This window comes from Galeopterus variegatus, unplaced genomic scaffold (assembly GCF_000696425.1).
Source record: "Galeopterus variegatus unplaced genomic scaffold, G_variegatus-3.0.2 Scaffold447, whole genome shotgun sequence".
Taxonomy (NCBI): Eukaryota; Metazoa; Chordata; class Mammalia; order Dermoptera; family Cynocephalidae; genus Galeopterus; species Galeopterus variegatus.
Window position 1 is genome coordinate 507,718 of NW_007726558.1, and position 20,738 is coordinate 528,455.

A 20,738-nucleotide genomic window follows, 5' to 3' on the forward strand; every position below is an offset into this window, starting at 1 on the left:
GCAGAACATGAGAGCACTGGAAGTGTGGCAGCCTCCATCCAGATTTCAGAAGATGTATAGAAGGCAGAGACCTGCTACAAGGGTGGAGCCACTGCAGAGGTCATCTATGGAGCAAACTGGAGAAGAAATGTGGAGTCAGAGCCCCCACAGGGAGCCCCCATCAGGGTAATGTCTAGTGGAGCCAGGACAGCGGGGCTGCCACCAGGAGCCCAGAACTAGGGCCACTGGCAGCATGCAGTGCTGACCTGGAAAAGCCACAGGCACCAGGGTAACTCAATGGGCTGCACCTGGCAAAGCTGTAGGAGCAGGGCTGCCCAGTGCTTTGGGGGCCCAGTTGCCCCATTGTGCATAATGTCTGCCCCGTTGAGTTTTGGGTTTGTTTGGGGGCCTCTTTCTCTTTCTTTTGATCTATTCCTTCCTTTTGGAATGGGAATGCGTACCCAATGTCTGTCCCACCACTGTATCTTGGATGTAGATAAATTTGTTATTGATTTTTGCAGGTTCACAACTGAAAGGAGCTTTGCCTTTAGTCTTAGGTGAGACTTTGTACTTTTGAATTGTTGCTAGAACAAGCTAAAGACTTTTGGGACTGTTGGGATGGAATGTCACTAAATATAGCTGAAAGGGTAGAGCTACAGGGACAATCCTCAAGGTGTATAGAATGCACAATAAGTACAGAGGTTATGTGAATGCAAAGGTCAGTTATCCTTGCTAAGGGAACATTGTGAAAGATTCTGAAATGCATAGATTGTATGGTGAGGGACCCTGAAGAGGTGGTTTTGGGAAAATAAAGTAAATGGTCAGGATCTCTTGGGGGTTCAGGATCTTGCTGAGTATTTAATGTAAACATAATAACTGTGCACGTGCACCCAGGTATTTCTTGGTTATTGTCTGTAATTGAGCATGTGTGCCCAGGTGTTCCTGGGTTGTCTGACTTGCACCCAGGTGTCCTGGGTTATCAGACTTAAGTATAAAGGACAAGTGGCTCTGATCTGCAGTGCTGCCTTCCCCCAGGATGCCCTGGGGTGGGGGTGGGGCATGGGGAGGCTTCTACTGCTGCTGGAGGCTGTTGCTACTGCTGTTGCTGTCAGGGTCCCCAGGATGCTCCGGGAGGCCACTGCTGCTGCTGCTGCTACTGAGGAAGCTGAGGACTGAGCTTGCATTGGAATGAACTTTTCAACTCTGCTAATGGCTCCTGGGATCTTTCCCAATTACCTAGCTCATGACCTGTATGTGATGGGTTTGGTGACCCAGCCTGGCATGTGAGGGGTCTGTGATCCAGTCTGTATATAAGGGGTCTGTGACCCAGTCTGTACAACAGGTTTGAAGGGTGTGAGCCCTAGCCCAACACCACCTCTCTGGCACTCAGTTTCCTCATCTATAAAATGGGAATTATAAGAGTAATTTCTGCATGGGGTTGCTGCGAAAACTAAATGAGGTAAGGTTTGAGAGTGCTTAGAACAGAAAGGGTACACATAAAGTGCTCAGTAAATGTTAGCTATTGTTATTAATCATCATCATTATCTCTATCCTCAGGGCCAAGCACAGAGTGGTGATCAGTAAAGTCTACTGAATTAATGGATGAATGAATACATGAGTAAAAGTAAAAGGCCTGGGTATAAGATCCTGTAACCTATTGACAGGAAGTGCTAGATGCCAATGTGAGTGTCTTTGCATTGAAAGTACATGTGCTTTGGAAAACCGTGTCCCCTCAGATGAAAGTTTCAGCCCTCGAGGAGTTGTATATAATACCATATTCCTCTCTAGGAGAGTAAATTGCTGTTTGGAGATTGTTACACAAATGTTTGTCTCATAGGAACACTTCACTCTATTCTCTACAGTAATTACTGGAAATGGAAATGCAGACTTATGCCTTTTCCAAGTCCTTGCCTTCCTGTGGAATGCTAGGAAACTATTTCCATTGGGTTTTGCCCTATCCCTTCATTATGGTGGAATGCATTAATTGAAAGATTGGTAAATACTCAGAGACCAAGAAAAAAAAGATGAAATACAAGTGCCAAGTTCTGTCCAGGTTCGCTTTTCTAATTTCTCACTATTACCCCCCAACGCATGCAATAGTTGAGGGTTCACTGAGTCTGTGGCGCTCACTAAAATGAGCATAAAATGAACAGGTAGAGATTGAAGTAAAAGGTGAGGCAGGTCGTTTTCTACAGCAATGAGACGTGTTATTTTCATCTGAGATCACTCGTGATGAAGTCACTTTTGATGGAACAAGGCACTCAGCCCATTACCTGGTTTATAGTAGGTGTCAAATAAATATTTGAATGAATAACAGGACGATGCTGAATGAAAGGTAGAGTATAGACAAATACATAAATCATTATTTAATGAAATAAATGTGGAATAATTCCTCTACATTTTCTTTCTGCCTACCATTTTCCCTGTTCAACCTGGAAAAGTGACTGATTTGGCCCTGCCATTGGAACCCTGCCTGAACTGTTATGCAAGTACCATTTATAGACATCTTTCTTAGGCTCTTCAGGCTGAAAGCAACCTGAGAGGTTCTTTGGGCAAACTTTTCGAAGCTCACTAGCTTATGGGATAGCCTGTGCTATAATCTTTGGATACTCCGAAAAGCTCTGACTGTTGCATCAGTGACAGACCTGGCGCTAGAATCCAAGCATCTCTACCACCCAGACTAGGCCGCCTTTTAGAACTATAAAGCTGTATTTTATTCAAAGGCAGTGGGAAAAGAACTTTCCTAGGAAGCAGGAGACCTGGACCTAAATCTGAGCCCTGCCACTAACTTGTTGTGTGAAATTGGGTAACCCCTTTCCTTATTTGGGCCTCAGTTTTTCTTTTTGCACAAGGAGAGGTTTCAAACTGGATGCTCTGCAAGACTCTTCCAGCTCAGATGTCTCAGGATTCTCTAATGAGGTTTAATTAAGATTGCCTAATGCAGTGGTCCTCAAAGTATGGTCCAAGAATCCCTGGGGGTCCTTGAACCTTTCCAAGGGTCAATGAGGTCTCCCTTTTCAAAGTACAAATCTGCAAGAAGCAGGATTTTTTTTCAGATACTTCAACGCAAACTGCATCTCACAACAAACTAAATGCAGAGACAGGTATGAGAATCCAGCTCTCTTCCATTAAGCCAGGTATTAAAGAGAATAGAACAAAATGTAAAACCATATCATTTTTCTCAGTATATTTACATTTGTTTTGGAAAATATTATTCTGTAAAAAATATATAAAAATATGTTCTTAAAATATGTTATTTATCCTATGTTTAAGTTATAAGCATGCTTTTAAAATGAATGAATCAATGTTCATTAAATATCTCAGTCTTAATTTCTAATATGGTAAATATTGATAGCTATAACCCTCATAAATAAAAAACTCTTCAACAACGTTTAATAGTTGAGTAATGTTTAATAGTGTAAAGCAGTCTTGTTCTGGGAGGTTAAGAAAGCATGCTTTGTGCTTGCTATGCCGATCATGGCAAGTCTTGAGTGTGAGGCAAGGGAAGGCCTGCCAGATTCAGAAGCCCCATGGGGTGGGGGGTGGGGGGAAGGAAACAAGGGAGGAGGGAGGACTTGTGTTGACTGAGAGAACCCACTTCACATCAGGCCCTTCATGTTTCTTTTTTCCTAATGACAAATCTAGGAGGCAAGAAGGGATCTTTATCCTTATCCTCATGTTACAGCTAGGGAAACTGAGGGTCCCAGAGGTAAAGTGACTTGCCTAAGGGGGTTAAACAGCCAAAAAGTAGCTGGGCTTGGATTTGAACTCACATCTAGATGATGCCAAATCAATGCTCCTTCTGCTTGACCAGAAGCAGGGAGAGTCAGGAGCATTCAGGACAGGAAGAGGGAGGAAGGGAACTAACATTTATTGAGCACTTGCTATGTGCCAACCATAGTAAGTGCATATAAATATAATCTGGTTAACTCTTAACAGCAGCTCCCTTATGTAAGCAGTGAGTCCACAGTTGACAGATGAGGAAACAGGCTTAGAGAAGTGAAGTGGCTTTTGTAAGGACACACTACTAGAAGGTAGCAGAACCAGCATTCAAATCTAAGTCTGTCTGGCTCCAAAACCCCTGCTTCTTCAATAATAACAAATAATATTTATTGAGAAGAACTTATTTTCTGCCAGGTACTGTCCTAAAGGCGTTAACTCATTCAGTTCAAACCTCCCAGCGAGGTAGGTACTATTATTACCCCTATTTTGCAGATGGAGAAACTAAGGCAGTAACAGGCTCAAGGTCACCCAGTTAGAGTAACAGAACTGGCATTTGAACCCAGGCAGTCCACTTCCAGAGTTCATGGGCTTAATCACCTCAAGGCTAAACTGGCCAGAGAGGACCAGAACTGAAACTGAAATCTCCTAGTTCCTCAGGTCGGTGTGGTGTGTTGTGCACCATTGCCTCCCCAGTGAATGCCCAAAGCCACAGCTGATGTACCTCCTCCGAGGTGCCCAAGTCTAAAGAAGGAGGTGAACTTCAGGGAGAAGAGATTATGTGGCCATCCTAGGCAGCCATGCTGCTGCTCCAACAATAGTTACTCCATGGTTCTCCATCCTCAGGCCTCTGGCTGCAGGGAGAGAGGGCATATGCTCAAAGGAGGAAACACTCTCTCTGTTCTGGCCCTTCATGTTGTACCTGGTCCCCAGTCCCATGCAGGGGCTTCCCCTTATAGGCCTGTGTTCAGTTGGAGGTGGGTGGGAAGGAGCCATTTGTCTTGGCTCTCGCTGACCATCTTCCTAACCAAACCCAACAGAACTCACATCTGCGATACCTCTGAGGTCAGAGCTGGAGAGAAGGTGAGAAATCAGTTATTGCAACTTCCTCAGGGTACAAATGGGGAAACTGAGGGCCACAGAGTAAGTTGTAAGCAGAGCTGGAAGATCCTTACAGACTCTTAGGTCTGGACAAACCTCATGACAAAACCACTGATGAGGAAAGTATTTGGAGGCAAGCAGGGGCTTGTTCAAAGCAGGCTTAGGACCTTCCAGGGTCCCAGGACTTGGCCCTTTGTTTGACCAGCTCTGGTCTCTGAAAGGAAAGTGAGGCCAGGGGGAGTAAGTTATTCTGGACCTCATGATGACATGTACCCGCCCCCCCACCAGAGACCCAAGCCTGGCCCTTTGCCATGGGGTCCCTGGGAGCCTTCTGGCTACCAGCCATGGCACTCTGCCTTCTGAGGCCTGGAGAGGGGTGGGGGAGGGGAGGATAACTGCCTCTTAATGGCTTCCTGCCCAGAAAGCCCCTAGAACTGCCTAGTGCTAACTCTATTTCCTCTGAAAAAACCAACTTCAGGGCATCCAGAAGGTTCTAGTTTAGATTCCAGGCTAAACTTCTGGACTTAAAGGGTTCTAAGCATGGGAGTGGATAAAGGAGGGAAGCCATCATCTCTTCAGAAGATGTTCAGAAAAGGACATACACCCAGTCTATCTGAGCTGGGAGAGAGCTGTTATGTCCCAAGGCAAGGGATGGATGAAATGGCCTTTGAGGGCTCAGATTCTCTTTGGGGCATTACCTGATATCCTATGGACTCCCAGAGGCAGCGTGGGAGTTCTGAGAGGAGCTGTTAATTGTTGTCTAGGAAAAAGTTTCTTCCAGACTTGCCCTGTACCTACCCCCAAACAGGAGTCATACAACAGACTTGTGACCTAGAGACCTATAACCCTGTTTCTCATTGTGCAGCCGGGAAAACTGAAACCCAGAAGGAAGGGGCCTCCCTGAGGTGTCAGAGTGAGTCAAGATTCCTGAATTTAGGGCAGGGCTGGAGAATGAGCCCCTGATGCAGGGTGAGGGCTCCTGTCTGAGAAGGGCTCCCAAGGCCACAAACTCTTCCCCTTCCACTGACTCTCTTCACACCTTCCTGGATCCTGCCTGGGCTCAAGGCTCTCCTCCCTTGGCCCTTTTCTCCACCACTCTTTCCACAGCCCCTGCGTGGTCATGGTTGTACCGGGAGGCTCCCAGGGAGAGCTGGTGTGGTAGCCGGTGGGGAGGCAAGCAGGCAGGTGGGCGTGCCAGCATGCAGGTGCGGGACTGGCAGCTGAGCCAGCCTGTGGGCTGGACACCCCGAGCTGGGCAATTGTAATATTCAGGGAATTTCAATTGGCATTGCTGTCCAGTCCCAGCCAACTGGTTAACGGTGCTGAGTTTGAATCAGTGACCCGCCTCCTGGCCCCTCCTTCTTAGCCAGTCTCCCTCCCTCCCTCCTCCCCTCTTCCCTCCCTCACAGACCAGGCTGGGAGGCGGGAGGCGCCTGCAGTCGAGGCAGCTGAGCTCAGGCCAGCTGCTGCTCTTCACCTTTCCCTTCGCAGTGCCGGCTGATGGATTACAGGGCCATGACTGGCTCTCACCGAGCCCCTGGTCCCCTCTAGCCTAGTCCCCAGAGAGGGAAAGGCCCCTGCTCAGCAGAGTCCTGCTGGGCCCTGCCAGCTCCTGTGCTCCACCATGCCTCTCTTGGATTTTTTCTGGGCTTGCTTCAGGAAAGTGAAGGTAAGTGGCTGCCCAGCCCCAGCCCAGCCCACTCACCGCTCGGAGGGAAGGAGGCAGCTGGGACCCCTGTGTGCCAGCTGGGAAGGCAGGCCAGATGGATTTCTGAGACTACCCAAGGGTCTTGGAGCTAGAAAGTTATGGGTTCAAGTTTCGCTTTTGTCACTTAACCAGCTCTGTGATTTTCTGCTTCTTTCCCTTGAAAACAAGTAGGTGAGCTGGCTTGTTTTCATAAAACTTGCCTCTGTTGCTTCCCGGAGATGAGGTTGGTGTATTTAGGTTACATATTAAATGTATGCAAATACTAGAGGTAAATGTATAAACTTCCTAGCATGATGCCTGGTATGTAGCATCCACACTAGTAACGATATCTACTATTATTATTATCATCATCATTATTATTATTAATTTCCATTAACATATATCAAGCATCTACTCTGTGCTAAGCACCATGGGAGCTACACAAAGACAAAAAAAGAGCATAGCTTCTGTCTTCAAAGAGGAGATAAAAAACAGCAGTGAATATTTACCATGCACCTACTATATGCCAGACACTGTGCTATATAGTCAGTCAGTCAGCAAATGTTTGTTGAGTGCCTACTACGTCCTGGTCTTGGTGGAATACATGAGCATTGCAGAACCCACAAGGATGTGTAAGGCATGATTTCTGCTCTCAAGAACCATGGACCTAATATTTGCTTAGTATCCACTATGTGCCAGACCTAGGCACTTTCAATTCATTCACTGTGGTGGTGATCTTCACCACACCCATTGTTTTCCTGCTTTCATAGATGGGGAGAGGACACTGCGAGCAGTTAAGAAATATTTACAAGGTCACTCAGATATGCCTGGCAGAGCTGGGATCTGAACTCCTAAGTCCATGCCTTTCTTGACACTACATGGCTCCCCACAGTCCAGCCCAGTAGGAAGACTTTCACTCAACTAGCCTGACTATAAGATAGGATGAAAGGAATTCTGGGACCCTTGGGAAAGAAAGATCCATTCCACTGGGAGGAACTTGGAAAAGTTTCACAGGAGGTCACATTTGGGCTGAGCCTGAGGCTTGAAGGAAGAGAAGAGTTTGTTAGTCCAAAAAGGGGGGAAGGGCATTCCAGGCATGCCTGGCAGAGGGAACTCCGTGAGTAAGAGTTTGGAAGCAGTCAAATGGTGGTGGGCTGGGGGAAGGGCACGTTTTGAGCTATGGCTTAAGGGTAGGGTTCGAGGGGAGAGGAACTACAGAGGGGAAAACAGGGGCGACTTCCTAAAGGGTTTGGAATTGGGTCCGGAATTTGGTCCTCACCTAGTGGTAATCCCGAATGAGAGTTTTCACCCATCAGTGGTGAAACCAGAGAAAAGTAGGGATAATGTACTGCAGTTTTCATAAAGCTAAATTAATTCAACTTCAAGGACTATTCTTAATTTGGAGGTTACTGTGTCCTTCCTATGGAGGTAGGGGTTCAAATGATCTTTCTTTAACATAATAGGAGTGAGAAAATATTTAAATGTCTGTCCCCGGCAAAATAAAAAAGTTTGCAACATGCTGACTATTCCCCTGTTTATTTATTTAAAAATTGTTTTCCTCAGCCATGAATTCCCAAAGTCTGGGGAGTACTGTTTTAGGGAATGGGGGTGGGGTGGGGACTGAGTTCATAAAGTAGGAATATAATTAAATGGACTGTTTTGGGAAAAGCACTCTGGCAGCAGCAGGTGGGGAGAGTGTAGAAAGGTCCAAGTAGAGATGCAGAGGCCAGGAAGGAGGTGGCTGCAATGACAGTGAGCGTGGGTGAGGAGGAGATGATGAAGAGCTGGACAGAATGATAAGGACAGCGGAAGGAGGAATTGACAGTGCCTTTGAAGAAATGATAAATTTTCGTGATGATGAATTTGCTAACAACCCTGATTTGATCACTACACATCATATACATGTATTGAGATATAACTCTGTACCCCATAAACATGTACAATCAATACATTTCAATTAAAAAAAACGAATAAAGAAAGAGCCTTTGAGCTTTGACTTCTGAGAGGCACCGCTATTCACTCCCCTGGTTAACTGTTCTGGATGTTTGGCCTGGATTTAAATCCCTTTGCACTCATTAGCTCAAGTTTTCAGATGCCCAACTGATGGAGTTTGGATGTGTTGTCCCCTCCAAAACTCATATGGAAATCTGATCCCCAATGTGGCCCTGTTGGAATCTGAGTCATGGGGGCGGATCCCTTGTGAATGGATTAATGCTCTCCATAGGTGGGGGGAGTAATGAGTAAGTTCTCGCTCTATTAGTTCCTGCGTGAGCTTCCTGTTTATAGGACCCTGGCACGTCCTCTCTCTCTCTTGCTTCCTCTCACCATGTGATCTGCCTGTACCCGCTGGCTCCCTGCCACTTTCCACCACGAGTAGAAGCAGCCTGAGGCCCGTGCCAGATGCAGCTGTCCCAGAATCATAAGCCAAATAAACCCCTTTTCCTTATAAACTACCCTGTCTCAGGTTTTTCTGTTATAGCAACACAAAACGGACTAATACACCAACAAAACCCCCAACCCATGTCAGCCTCTTAGAAGCAGTTGGGCTAGGAGAGCCCCAAGAGAAGGTCAAGGATCTTTATCCCAGGTCCCAGGCACTTTAATGCACACACACACTCATGTGCGTGTCCTCAAACAAAGGCCATACACATGCATTTGTACACACTTAGCTACACACACATATGCACAAGCATACCATTCAAGCATGCATACACACATGCACACACAGAGACAAACACACACATACCCAGGTACAAACACATGCAAGTGCACGTATGCACACAGTGCATGTACACAAGCATGTAGACTCACACATGTATGCATGCATGCATATACAGAGGTAGGCACACATGCACACAGATACATTGTCTCCCACATACAAGCATGCAAGGACATACAAAGACACACAGACCCAGGCACATTCACAAATTATGTAGAGTACAAAAGTGCATGCATGCATATGCACATGCAGGAAGGCTGTGGTTGTGTGTGTCCTTGGCAGACGCTAATCAATACATGGCTAGATCTTGGAGCTAAGAAGCAGCCTGTCAGATCCACAACATGTGCTAGGACTTTGTGCTCCCTTTTCCAATTCTGCTGCTTTGAGGCCCCAGTCAGAAAGGCAGGCTCTCTGGGCTTGTAAGCTCAGTCAAGGGCAAGGGCTGCTCTGAACCACCCTCACTCTCTGAGCTAGAACCCCTGTCAGCAATCACATGGCTGTGGAAGAGCTGACTGAGGGGAGGGGCATGGCCATGGCAGAGCCTGCTATAGCTGAAAGGGCCCTTCAGATCATCTCATTCAACCTTCTTGTGGTCATAATGGGGAAACCAAGCCCCCTACCATCCCACACCATGTGGAAGTCTGTATCAGCTGAAGAGGTATGAGGAGGGTGAAGCAAACAAATCTGGGTTTAAATCCTACCCCACACCCACATGCACACATACTAGCAGTATGCCTTTGAGCAAGTCCTCTCTGAGCCTCAGTTTCCTTGTCAGCAAAATGACATTAATCAGTGCCTGCTTTACAGAGATGCTATGAGAATTCGGTGAGGTTGTGTTATTAAAGTGCCTGGCACGGAGTAGGTGGTCAGTCACATGACTTGTTAGAAGCAGATTTCTAAACTATATACTGGGGGCAACAAAGCAAAGAATAAGGTTTATTCCATACTTGAAAACTCCAGGGTTAGGGTCTCAGGTATCGTCTGCTCCTTTTCCATGACTCTCCCTCAATCCTCTACTCTGACCCTGTCGGGTTTAGGAATAGAGCGACCCATTTGGGAGCTAAAGGGTGACACCTCAGAATCCAGGAATACTGGGAAGGTGGTAAGAGGCCAGGCCAGGGATCAGTATTGCTTTGAGCTGGTCTAGGGTTAGGGGCATTTGGGTGTGAGATGAACCCAGTATAAATAGTTCCATATATGTCTGATGTTTTTTTCCCTGGAGTCCAGAAGGGGCCAGGAAGGTATCCATGGCCTCTCAGCACAACCAAACATGCATATGACTCTTTCTCTCTCTCTCACACACACACACATGCACACAAACACACACACACCGAGGACCATTTTCTGATGTGTCCTTTTGCTCTGTTCCAGTGCCTAGCATGGTTTTATGCATATAACAAGTGCCCCGAACATGAATCCTTTCTTTTGTTATTCAGGTGGGCATATCAGTTCCTAGAGGGCACTGACCTGGGAGGTGAAGAATCCAGCTGGAGCTCCATCTCAGCCATGACCTCTGAGTGACTTTGAAAGTGTCAATTCTCTCTACTGTCTCTCAATTCCCTCCTCTTATGACATAGGTAGATAATCACACAATATCAGAGATGGGAAGGCTCTTAGAGGTCATCTATTCCTCCCTCTCTGCTCCTCCCTCCAAACTACCAATGAGGAAACTGAGTCCCAGAGAAAGAAGAGATGTGCCCAAGGTCACACAAGTAGTCAGGGCACAGCCAGATTCAAATGTGGTCTGTGTATTATACTGTAACCTTCCTACTTGTTCTGTAGCAAAATCCAAATGCTACTTGTCTCTGGTAAAATCTAACAGCAATACTAGATGGGACATCTGTATACATGACACACACACATGCACACATACATGTATATGGTAACAACACTGTCTCACCTACCCACAAGGCTTCTATGGGAGTCAAAGCAAATCATGGACAGAAAAGTCCCTTGTTAACTAGAAAGGCTTGTAGAGATTGGCCACTCAGTTGTGGTCCAACATGGGACACCATGCTTTTCCCATCACTGAACTCACACATTTAGGTCACACACAGGAGTGCATATGTGCACGAGGGCTCTCCTGAGTTGACCCAGGTACACATTCTCAAGCACCCTCTGCTGTGAATGCTCTCCCCCAAGTATTCATGGGACTTCCATATGGCTGCACTTATACCTGGCCACCTGGGGAACCTGTTCACGTGGGTGCGGTGTTCACCCCTGCACAGGTTCACATTCATGTTCATACACACACGCACATGAAGCGAACACGTATCCTCTTTATATGTGCTTGCACACACCCCGGGCCCTTTCTGCCCCCAAGCCAGTTTGCAGCTTTCCAGTCTTTGCTGGGAATCAGCCTGACAAGATATGGGGTGAAAGTGTATGATGACTGGGTGATTCAGCAGTTCTACTCCCAGCCTCCAGGATCTCTTTACTTTTCCATTCGTTTGCCCTTATCGTCCCAAGTAAGACTAATTTGCCACATGCAGTGTGTATCTGTTGTAGGAGGAGCAGGGGGAGTGCAGAGAATTCAGGAGTACACATGAAGGTATACAGACTCCCAGGGCTGGAAAGAAACCTCAGAGACTTCTGGATGCCATCTCCACATTCCATGTAGGAGTCCCCTCTATCACATCTTACTAAAAAATGGCCAGCCACTGTTGCACACCTCCATTGATGTGGAGCTTACTACCTCCTCAGATAGCCTATTTCGTCTCAGAACACTGCCGCAGGTCCCTTCACCAGTCTGATGGCAGTGTGTGTGTGTGTGTGTGTGTGTGTATAAATGGTAGTGTACATGAGACGTTATATGCAGCCACCTCTCAATTACTCCTTCCAAAGAAAGAAGTTATGACATAGACTCTCAGGTCAGGGGAAAACTGCTTAGTAGGGACAGTGCAAGGCCCTATACACCATAGAAGGAGACTTCCTCCTTAGGGCCCTCTCTGCAGAGTTCCACAGCCCAGTCAAACAATGTGTCAGCTGAGTGGTGGGTGCTGGCTCCCGCCATGCATGAAACATCCCCACTCTCCGTGGGTTGTCTCTGCATGGCTGACTGTAAGTTGTCTAGATGCAGGCACAGGCTGTGTACCTGTGAGGCACAGGCCCATGGACTGAGGCAAAAGAACACGTTGTGGTAATGTTATTGGCACAGATGGAGTTAAAGAGAGTTGTGAGTTGGTTTCTGGGTGATCTAGGAAGCTTTCTGGGAGAAGTCTCCTGGTTCCGAATGGAAGGCAGCTTGGTGTGGCAGAAAGAGCACTGTACACAGAGTCAGACTGTCCTGAATATCATGTCTACCTCTGCTACATCTAGGTTGAGTGGTCTTGGGCAAGTCACCTCTTCTCAGTGCATAAGACTTAATGGAGTAGCCAGTGAAATGATGTATGTAAAAGTCTGGTGCAAGGTGTATGTTCCATTGAATCAGAATCTGAAAGGATGGTCAGTGGAGGAAAAGAGCAGGGAGCTTCTTCAAGGAAGAATAAGGTTGGAGACAGGAGCAGGAGGAGGCATAGAGCCAAGGGACTTGCCCTGGATATAGGGGCTGGGTGTGAATGGTGACAGGAGGAAGGGCGCAGAATGAGAGACTTTGACATTCGTGTGTGGGAGTTTGACCTTGGTGCCCTTGATGACATGAAAAGACCAGGTTATCTACAATAAGAAGACATGGAGTCAAGCCCTTCACCTGTGTGAGCCATAACTTGTTAGCTGTGTGACCCTGAGAGTTACTTCACCCCTTTGAGCCTTAGTTTCTTGCTCCATAAAATATAGGTGATAACAGCTTCTACCTTATAGAGTTGTTCTGAAGCTTAAATGAGTTAATACATATAAAGGTCTTAGGGAAGTGGCACACAATTAGTAGGCATTAATCATTCTTATTATTTGTACACTGGGAATAATTATAATTCCTACCTCACAAGGCTATAGGGAGGATCAAATTAAATAATGATGGCAAAGCCTGTTGAGATGCTTGTTATCTTGAATGAAACGGGGAGTTTCCTTAGGCTGGTAATAGTCTTAAGGAATTCATTCCTTCTCTCATTCAAGCAAGCAATATTTATTCTATGTGCCAAACACTCTATTAGGTCCTGAGGAGACAGAAAATGGTGAGCAAAATAGCTGTGGATCCCTACCCTCATGGGGCTTACTGTCTAGGAGATTTAAAATGTGTTTTACACTCACAACCCATAAGTGCCATGTTGGTGGGGTCAATTGACTCAGTCCAGAAAATTTATCATATGAAACTGTTGAATCAGTTAACAATTTTAGTCTGTCTAGTACCTGTGCTGGCAGTCACACTTAGTCCTCAAGGCAAAGGGATGGCCGCACTGAAGTGCGGGTGATTCCTGCAACAGCAGAGCCTGGAAGAACTGTGGACCCAGCCTGGGAATTGGAAAGTGGACCCCCCTAATTTGCCTGATCTGAAGCTCCTAACCCTTGCCCCACCTCCCCCAGTTGCCCTATCTCAGCACAACAGTGCGATTTGCTCAAGAGTCATCTGAGATTGGACAATCTTTGTTCTGGGGGGTGGGAGAGATGGGGATGGGCATTGGGAAGGTGAGATGAGGAGTAGGAGGCAAGACTTTGACTCCAACTTATGTCTCCTCAGATACAAATTCTTTGCCTTCAGCTTCTTTGGTGCCAAAAGGTGTACAAGTGGGGGCTCCTGGGGGGTAAGGAGCTACCTGACATCATGGCCGGTGAAGGCAGAAGTGAGAAAGGTTGCGGAGTTGGCAATGCCGGGCTGGTTTGTTTTCCCAAAGACTAGAAGTTAGAACTCACACTAGCAATACTTCTAGAGCACCTGCTATGTGGCCAACACCCTTCCAAGCCCTTCGACATATATTAACTCATTTCACCATCACAATAACTCTGCAAGGCAAGAGCTATTATTCTCATCATCTTCATTTTAATGAGACACAGAAAGGTTCGGAAACTTATACAAGGTCACACAGCTATTAAGTGGTGAACCTGGGATTTTTAACCCAGGTAATCTGGTTCCAAAGTCCACTATGTTTATGTAATCTGTGCCTCAGTTTCTCCATTTATAAAGTGAGGGGCTTGAATTGGTTTATCTCTGAGAGTCATTCCAGCTCTGATACTCATTATATTTCACATATACTTTTCTGAACTTCCAGGCCAAATGAAAAAAAAAAAATACTGCTCCCAAAATGTCAGTGATTTCCACTCAAGTTCCCTGGGGAGGAGAGAGGGGAGCCCAGGCTCAGGGAAGAGAGCCTGCTCTGGAGGCTGGTCCTCCTGGTAGCCCCTAGGGCCTGAGAACAGCTGGAGGCCTGGGAAGCTCTGGGAGCCAGGGTCCAGCCTGCATTTCCAAGTCACTACTAACAATAACAAGGAGCAGCAGCTCAAGTGGCCTGTGCTGGTATTTGAGGTCAGAGGTGTCACAATGGGGTGGGGGAGTGGAGCCCCTCAGTCCCATCCCTTGGGCCAGCTCCTGATCCGCTGCTGCTGCTGCCGCCAGGGACTTTAAAGCTCAGGTCAGTTGGCAATTCCAAGGCTGGGGCTGCCAAGGGGCAGAGGAAAGGAAATCCTGCACTTGGGAAATGGGGGTTGAGGCCCTGGAAATGGGCGTGGGCTGACTTTCCCTGGCCTTTCTCCTACCCTGGGCTGGGTCACCCTCTGAGAGCTAGAGAGAAGAATGTGGTATGATGATATAATGTAGTAACTGGAAACAGGACAGTGATCTACTAGCCCAGGTTCTGCTTTTCTTTCTCCTCTCTGAGCCTCAGTTTTCTTATCTACAACATGGGGAGAATATCCCTTCTTGATAATTGATTACAACGGGCCTGGTACATAGTAGGTGCTAAGTAAATATGAGTTAAATGTGAAGATAGTTGATTGATTGCTCTAGGTGACCCAGGGCCCATGCCTTGGGCCCTCAGTGTCCTCATCTACAAAATGAGGGGAAAATTTACCTGCCATTCCCTTCATCCCCTGGCCGAGGAGAGCCTAGACTTGGAGACATCTGTGGAAGTAAAAGGACAGTAGAAAGCACAGATGTTACTACCCTGAGGTTCAGGAATTGGGTTGTTTAGGCAACTCCCCCATTCCTCCTGTCCCCATCCCTACTCCCCTCATCCCTACTCCCACTGCTGGTCAGACTACTTTAGAGTCTGGAAAAGAAGCTCCATCCCGCACCAGAACCACTGTGTCTCTCCCCTCCAGCCACTTTCTACACTCACCCTTCTAAGGCCCCTCTCCCGGAAAGACTCCCAAGCTCTGAGCAGGAAGGACGGTCCATGCTGGCTGGTGGGAAAGTCATGTCTTTGGGATCTGACATTCCTGAGATTATCCAGAGAACCCCTGGGAGTTACAGCTGCTCACTCACTCTCCTCCCTGGCCCAGCTCTGGCCTGCTGTGGAGGTGGGAGGACAGTAGACCTGAGGCTGGAGAAGGCTTGGGGAAAGGGGCCCAAGGCAAGGAGCCAGGCCCAGAGTGGCCCTGCAGCCAGGTGAGGAGTCAGGGCAGGGAAGGAGGAAAGGAGGCCTTGTTAGGACTGGCAGGAAGGAATTAAGGGGAAAGGAGTCCAAGGCAGTAGGAATTTCTGTCATGGGGGTGACATAAAATGGTCAGCATTCCTGAGGCTATAGGTATGGTACCCTTTCTGGGGGTGTTAGATCACAGTAGTCCTGGTGCATAGGAATGGAGTGTCAGGCCTTCTGAGAGGCCTACCCACTTCAAGCTAGTATGTGACAGTTTGCACTCTCAGTGAGGAGACAGAGGGGAGATAGGCTCTCTGGGAATTCCCTATAAGGCTGTCTCAGACTCTGAGTTCTACAAAAGCCTTCTAGAAGTCATTTCTCTCACTGCTTTTTCCCAGCTAGGATTGCCCCTCACCCTCTTCCTTATGATGGAAAGATACGAATTGTCAGGGACCCACCTATCATTATAGGCAACAAGTCTGAAGCCCAGCAAAGAATTGGTTGAAGGCTCAGGGTCAAGCCTGAGTGCCTGTGTTTGCCAGTCTTTCTTGAGACCAGGTCTCCTCTGCCCTTTCAAAGGAAGAGATTAGCATCCTCCAGGGTTATAGCACCCCACCCCAAGAAGACATCACACCCTAAATGTGAGAACATGTGCCCAGGCCATTACCATGGGGCTTAAAAGTGGTGCCATGACACCAATGCTCCAATTTAGGGCCTGGTGGCAGACTCAATCCAGTCCCAGCACAAATACTGTCCTCTGTAAACCCAGCTGTCTCCATACTGAACTGTGAGCTCGTCTAAGGACCCAGCCTGTGTCTCATCCATCCCTGTGTCCAGTGACAGCTTAGCACAGCCCAGCCCCTATTCAAGGCCTAGCCTAGGGAAAGTTTACTGAGGGCATAGAATATACAGGAACAGTCATGTGTGTACATGTGGCCAAACCCACTGCACCCACCTCCTAACTGAGAGACTCCAAGAGACAGAGGAGTCAGCTCCAGAGGGTCAGGGGAGCCTGCTTCCCACAGTGGCCATAGTCTATGTTGGCAAAACATGGGCAAGGCCTGGGGGTGGTGAGAGCCCACTCTGGAGGGAGAGAGGGCCAGGCTGTGAATAAGCCTCTTGTGTGGCTCAGCTGAGAGGGCTGGGGGAGGCTGGAATGTGAAGAACGTGCTCTCATGACTGGCTCAAGGCCTGGGGCTGGGGCTGTGGGGGGTGGAGCTGAGAAACCTGGCAAGGAAAAGACAAAACGTCTCTCCAGGCCTCCCCTCAGATAGCAGGGCGAGGACTGGTCCTAGAGAGGGTGTTGGGGAGAGCAAGCTCCGTCCCAGCCACTTATGGCCAAGGACTCCCTTAGTCTGGACAAAGCCTGTCAGTAGCCTTTGCAGCTCACCTCCGAACTACCCCTCTCAGATCTCCCTACTTCTCACCCGGCAAACCCCTTTCTGCTTTTATCCCTCTTTTGGTTCTGGCTCTCTTTTTCACTCTTCTAACATGATTCCCTTTTTCTCTTAAAAACTCCTGATTGTCTTTTTCTGTCTGGCTACTCTGTCACTAGACTGCAAGATCCTCCAGGGCAGAGGCCATGTCTGCTTTTGTGCATCTTAGCATCTGTGGGTCTACCCCACTGCCTACTGGACAGCTCTGAGCAGATGTTCCACAGACCCCTTGAATAAAAGAGGTCGAAGGCACGATTCCTTACAACAGGAAGACTTCCCTCCCATATACCCCCAAACTACATTTTCTTCTGTTCCTGATCTCAGTTAACAGCATCAACATCCTCCCAGTTGCCAGGTCAGAAACCGCGGCATCGTCCTTGAATCCTGTCTTATCCTCCTATGTCCTATCATTTACAGTACTTTGGTTCTACTACATAAATAATCCATATATTGGCCCCCTCATTCCTATCCTGAAAGCTACTGTCCAACCCAGAAACTTACCATTGGTTTGGTCTCCCTGTCCCTACTTTTGCCTAACCCCCTTCCCTGTTTCCCGATCCATCCTCAACAGAATAATATTCTGGAACATAAATCTGACTATGGAACTCCCCTGTGGAAGCCCCTTCAATGGCACTGCATTGGGCTCTGGATAAAGTTTAAGCTCCTTAAGTTGACCTACAAGGTCTTTCATGATCTGGTCCCTACCTGCTGCTCCAGACTTCTTTCTCACTCTCTGACTGGCACTCTGCTCTCCAGCCAGACTATACACAGTTTCCTCAAAACCACATGCTTCGACACCTCTTTGCCCCTTTTCTATGCTCTTCCTTCTGCCTTCCAGGCTCTTTGTCCCCTTGTCTGCCTGATGAACAACTACTCAGCCTTCAAAACCTGTTCCAAATGCTACTTCCTCCAGGAAGGTCCTCATGAGAATGGACCCCCACTCCCAGCAAAAAATTACTCCCTCTGCTCAGTGTCACAAGCTTCTATATTTTCTAATAGCACTTACATTGAATTGTGATGCTTTGTGCATGTGACTGACTCCCCCCACTCAGCTGTGAATTTCTCAAGAGCAGGGAACATGTCTGATTTATCTGAATCCCTGAGTACCTAGCACAGGGCCTATCCTTGAGGAGGCACCTAGTGAATGGATGAGTAAATGAATGAATATATGAATTAGTGATCTAAGGCTGAGACAAATCACCTAGGCTTAGAAACCATTGTAGTCAAGTGTCTGCAGCTGGCATGGCACTCACTTGTGCAGAGAGTGAGAGATATGACACATACTATGGAAACTCCTTTTGGTTGGTTGAGAAGCTGGCTGCGTGAAGGCAGGAGAATAGGCAAGAAGACCCTTCTGCCTCTAAGAAGTAGGCTTCTTTTCTTTCTTCCTTTTTTCTTTTATTCTTAACTATTGAATTGAAATCTCTACCCCTATCATTTTATACCAAGCCCATGACATTGTCTGAATTACTGCAAAAGCCTCCTAACAGATCTACCTGCTTCCACTCTAGCTTCGCAATCCACTCCCCACAAAGCAGCCAGAGGGACCTTTCCACGGTGGAAATCCGATCTTGTCATTCTCCTGCTCTGCACCCACTAATGGCTGCTCACTGTAATTTTTTTTTTTTTTGGTGATATAGGAAATCAGCTTTATGAAGGGATGCTGGTGACCTGAGAAGGGAAGTTAGGTTAATCCATCTCTCCAATAAACCTGAAGGAGAATGGCCAGGCTAAAGCCATCTCAAAGACTCAGATTTACTGAGGGGATTTTTTTTTTTTTTTAAATAAAAGATGACTGGTAAGGGGATCTTAACCCTTGACTTGGTGTTGTCAGCACCACGCTCAGCCAGTGAGCGAACCGGCCATCCCTATATAGGGATCTGAACCCGTGGCCTTGGGGTTATCAGCACCACACTCTCCCGAGTGAGCCACGGGCTGGCCCTACTGAGGGGATTTTTAAAGAGAGGGGTGAGGGAATGGAATGTGAGAAATGAAAAGCAGGAAGGAAGGGGACGTGTAAGGGTCCAAGTGCAAATTCTTGCCAAGGCTCCTTCTGGCTTCTGTTTTTGTCCTTGATATTATCTTAGGGTTCTGCTTCGGGGAGGAATGAGCATAGCTTTAAAAAAAATTAATTAATTAATATTATTTTACATTCTAAGATGTTGTTGCAGAACAGTTTGGAGGTAGGGGGAGAGGGAGGGTATAAGGAGGGAAGGAAGGCGTGGTCAAGGAGGAAGGGAAGGCGTGGTCGAGGCCTGTGGCATCCTCCTCATTTCCAACAGGGGAGCCAAGGGGGCTTCTGGCAGAGGCTAGGTCATCACTGGGCTGGATGTGGACATCGGCAGGAGCATGGCTGAGGCTCTCGGGGGCTCCCCCAACCCTGACTTTGGAATTCAGGGGGCTTTTGGTCCTTCTAGGTTTTATAGGTGTTCTTTGGTGGTGTTAGACCTTTACTGGTTAATATCAGAACTTCGTCTCTGATCTGTGGGTTTTCAGTTTTTTCTTTCAGTTCTGTGTTGGATTATTTGCTATTCCCACCATTAAACTCTGCACTGGAACTAATTTTTTGTCCTTTGGTTAATTCTAAAATGTGGGAACTTCCTGTGGGAACCAGCACTTGAGCCCCATGTTTGAGATAAATTGCTGCTTTGCTGCCGATTCCCTGGGGAAGGCTTTTTGTGCAGCTCAGGTTTTAATTGTTGACCTTGTATATACTTCTGGGTCATGTGAGGTCCAGTACACCTGGGTTGTGTGGAAACTCTGGTCTGGGCCTGAGTCTTTTCAGCAAAATGCACCCCCTGCAGTTCTGTATTCCTGACCAATCTCCACTGAATGGTCCTGTGCTGATTGGAGGGCAGATCAACTGTCCATGCTGTGCCCCAGTGTTCTCCTGATGGGCCCGTGTCCCCCACCACCCACACTCCAAACACTTCTCTTGGGATGGGCCATACCCAGTCCCTTGTGCGGGACTCACCTGCCTTTGAGCGGCTCCTTTTGTCAGTTGTCTGTGGACCTATGTGGGTCCATGGGAACTATTAGTGGTCTTGCTGGCCTGGGGACCACCAAGGCCCTCTTCTCCTCTGCAGCCTCCAACAACTTCATCCGAAGGGTAGAGCTGCAGCTTTTGCCAGCTCTTGCTCCGTGTGTTTGGGGCTTGAAATGGTCAGAGCGGTCCTTTCTTTCTCTCATCATGGCTTCTCCGGCCTTCATGAACTCCATAGGTCCCTTCTCCTCTAATCTTGAGCTTTAGTGGCCCCAGCTTGGCAGTCATTCCTTTGTAATAGCTGTAAATTGGTTGATTGTGGGAGAGAGTGATGCTGCAGACCATCTATTCTGCCATCTTGATCAGAAGCCTTCATTGTAATTTGTATCAAAGCCAAAATCTTCACCCTGACCTTCAAAACCCTGCAACATTTGGCCCTTGCCTCTCTCTTCAACCTCTGCCTGCCTGGAATGTTCTGTACCCAGATCTTCACATTGCTAACTCCATCCTGTCATTCGGGTCTCTGCTTAAAGTTCAGCTTCTCAGAGAGATCCCCTCTGGCAATCTCCCTATTCCTCCTACCTGATCACTCTCAACATCATCCTGTTTTTTAAAGTTTCTCCTTCTTCGTTCTTAGTAATGCCTGAAATTTCCTTATTTCTTTGTT

General features: G+C 47.5%; 1 protein-coding gene across 2 annotated transcripts in view; it reads left to right on the top strand.

Annotated features, from left to right (window-relative positions):
* Window positions 1-6,218: 6,218 nt before the first annotated feature.
* STARD8 (StAR-related lipid transfer (START) domain containing 8) overlaps window positions 6,219-20,738 on the top strand; it is a 75,781-nt gene continuing 61,261 nt past the window's right edge. For both annotated transcript variants that reach the window (XM_008568855.1, XM_008568857.1), the window contains exon 1: window positions 6,219-6,469. In XM_008568855.1, coding sequence (XP_008567077.1) covers window positions 6,425-6,469 — 45 coding nt within the window. In that variant the 5' untranslated portion in view covers window positions 6,219-6,424. The remainder of the gene's footprint in view (window positions 6,470-20,738) is intronic.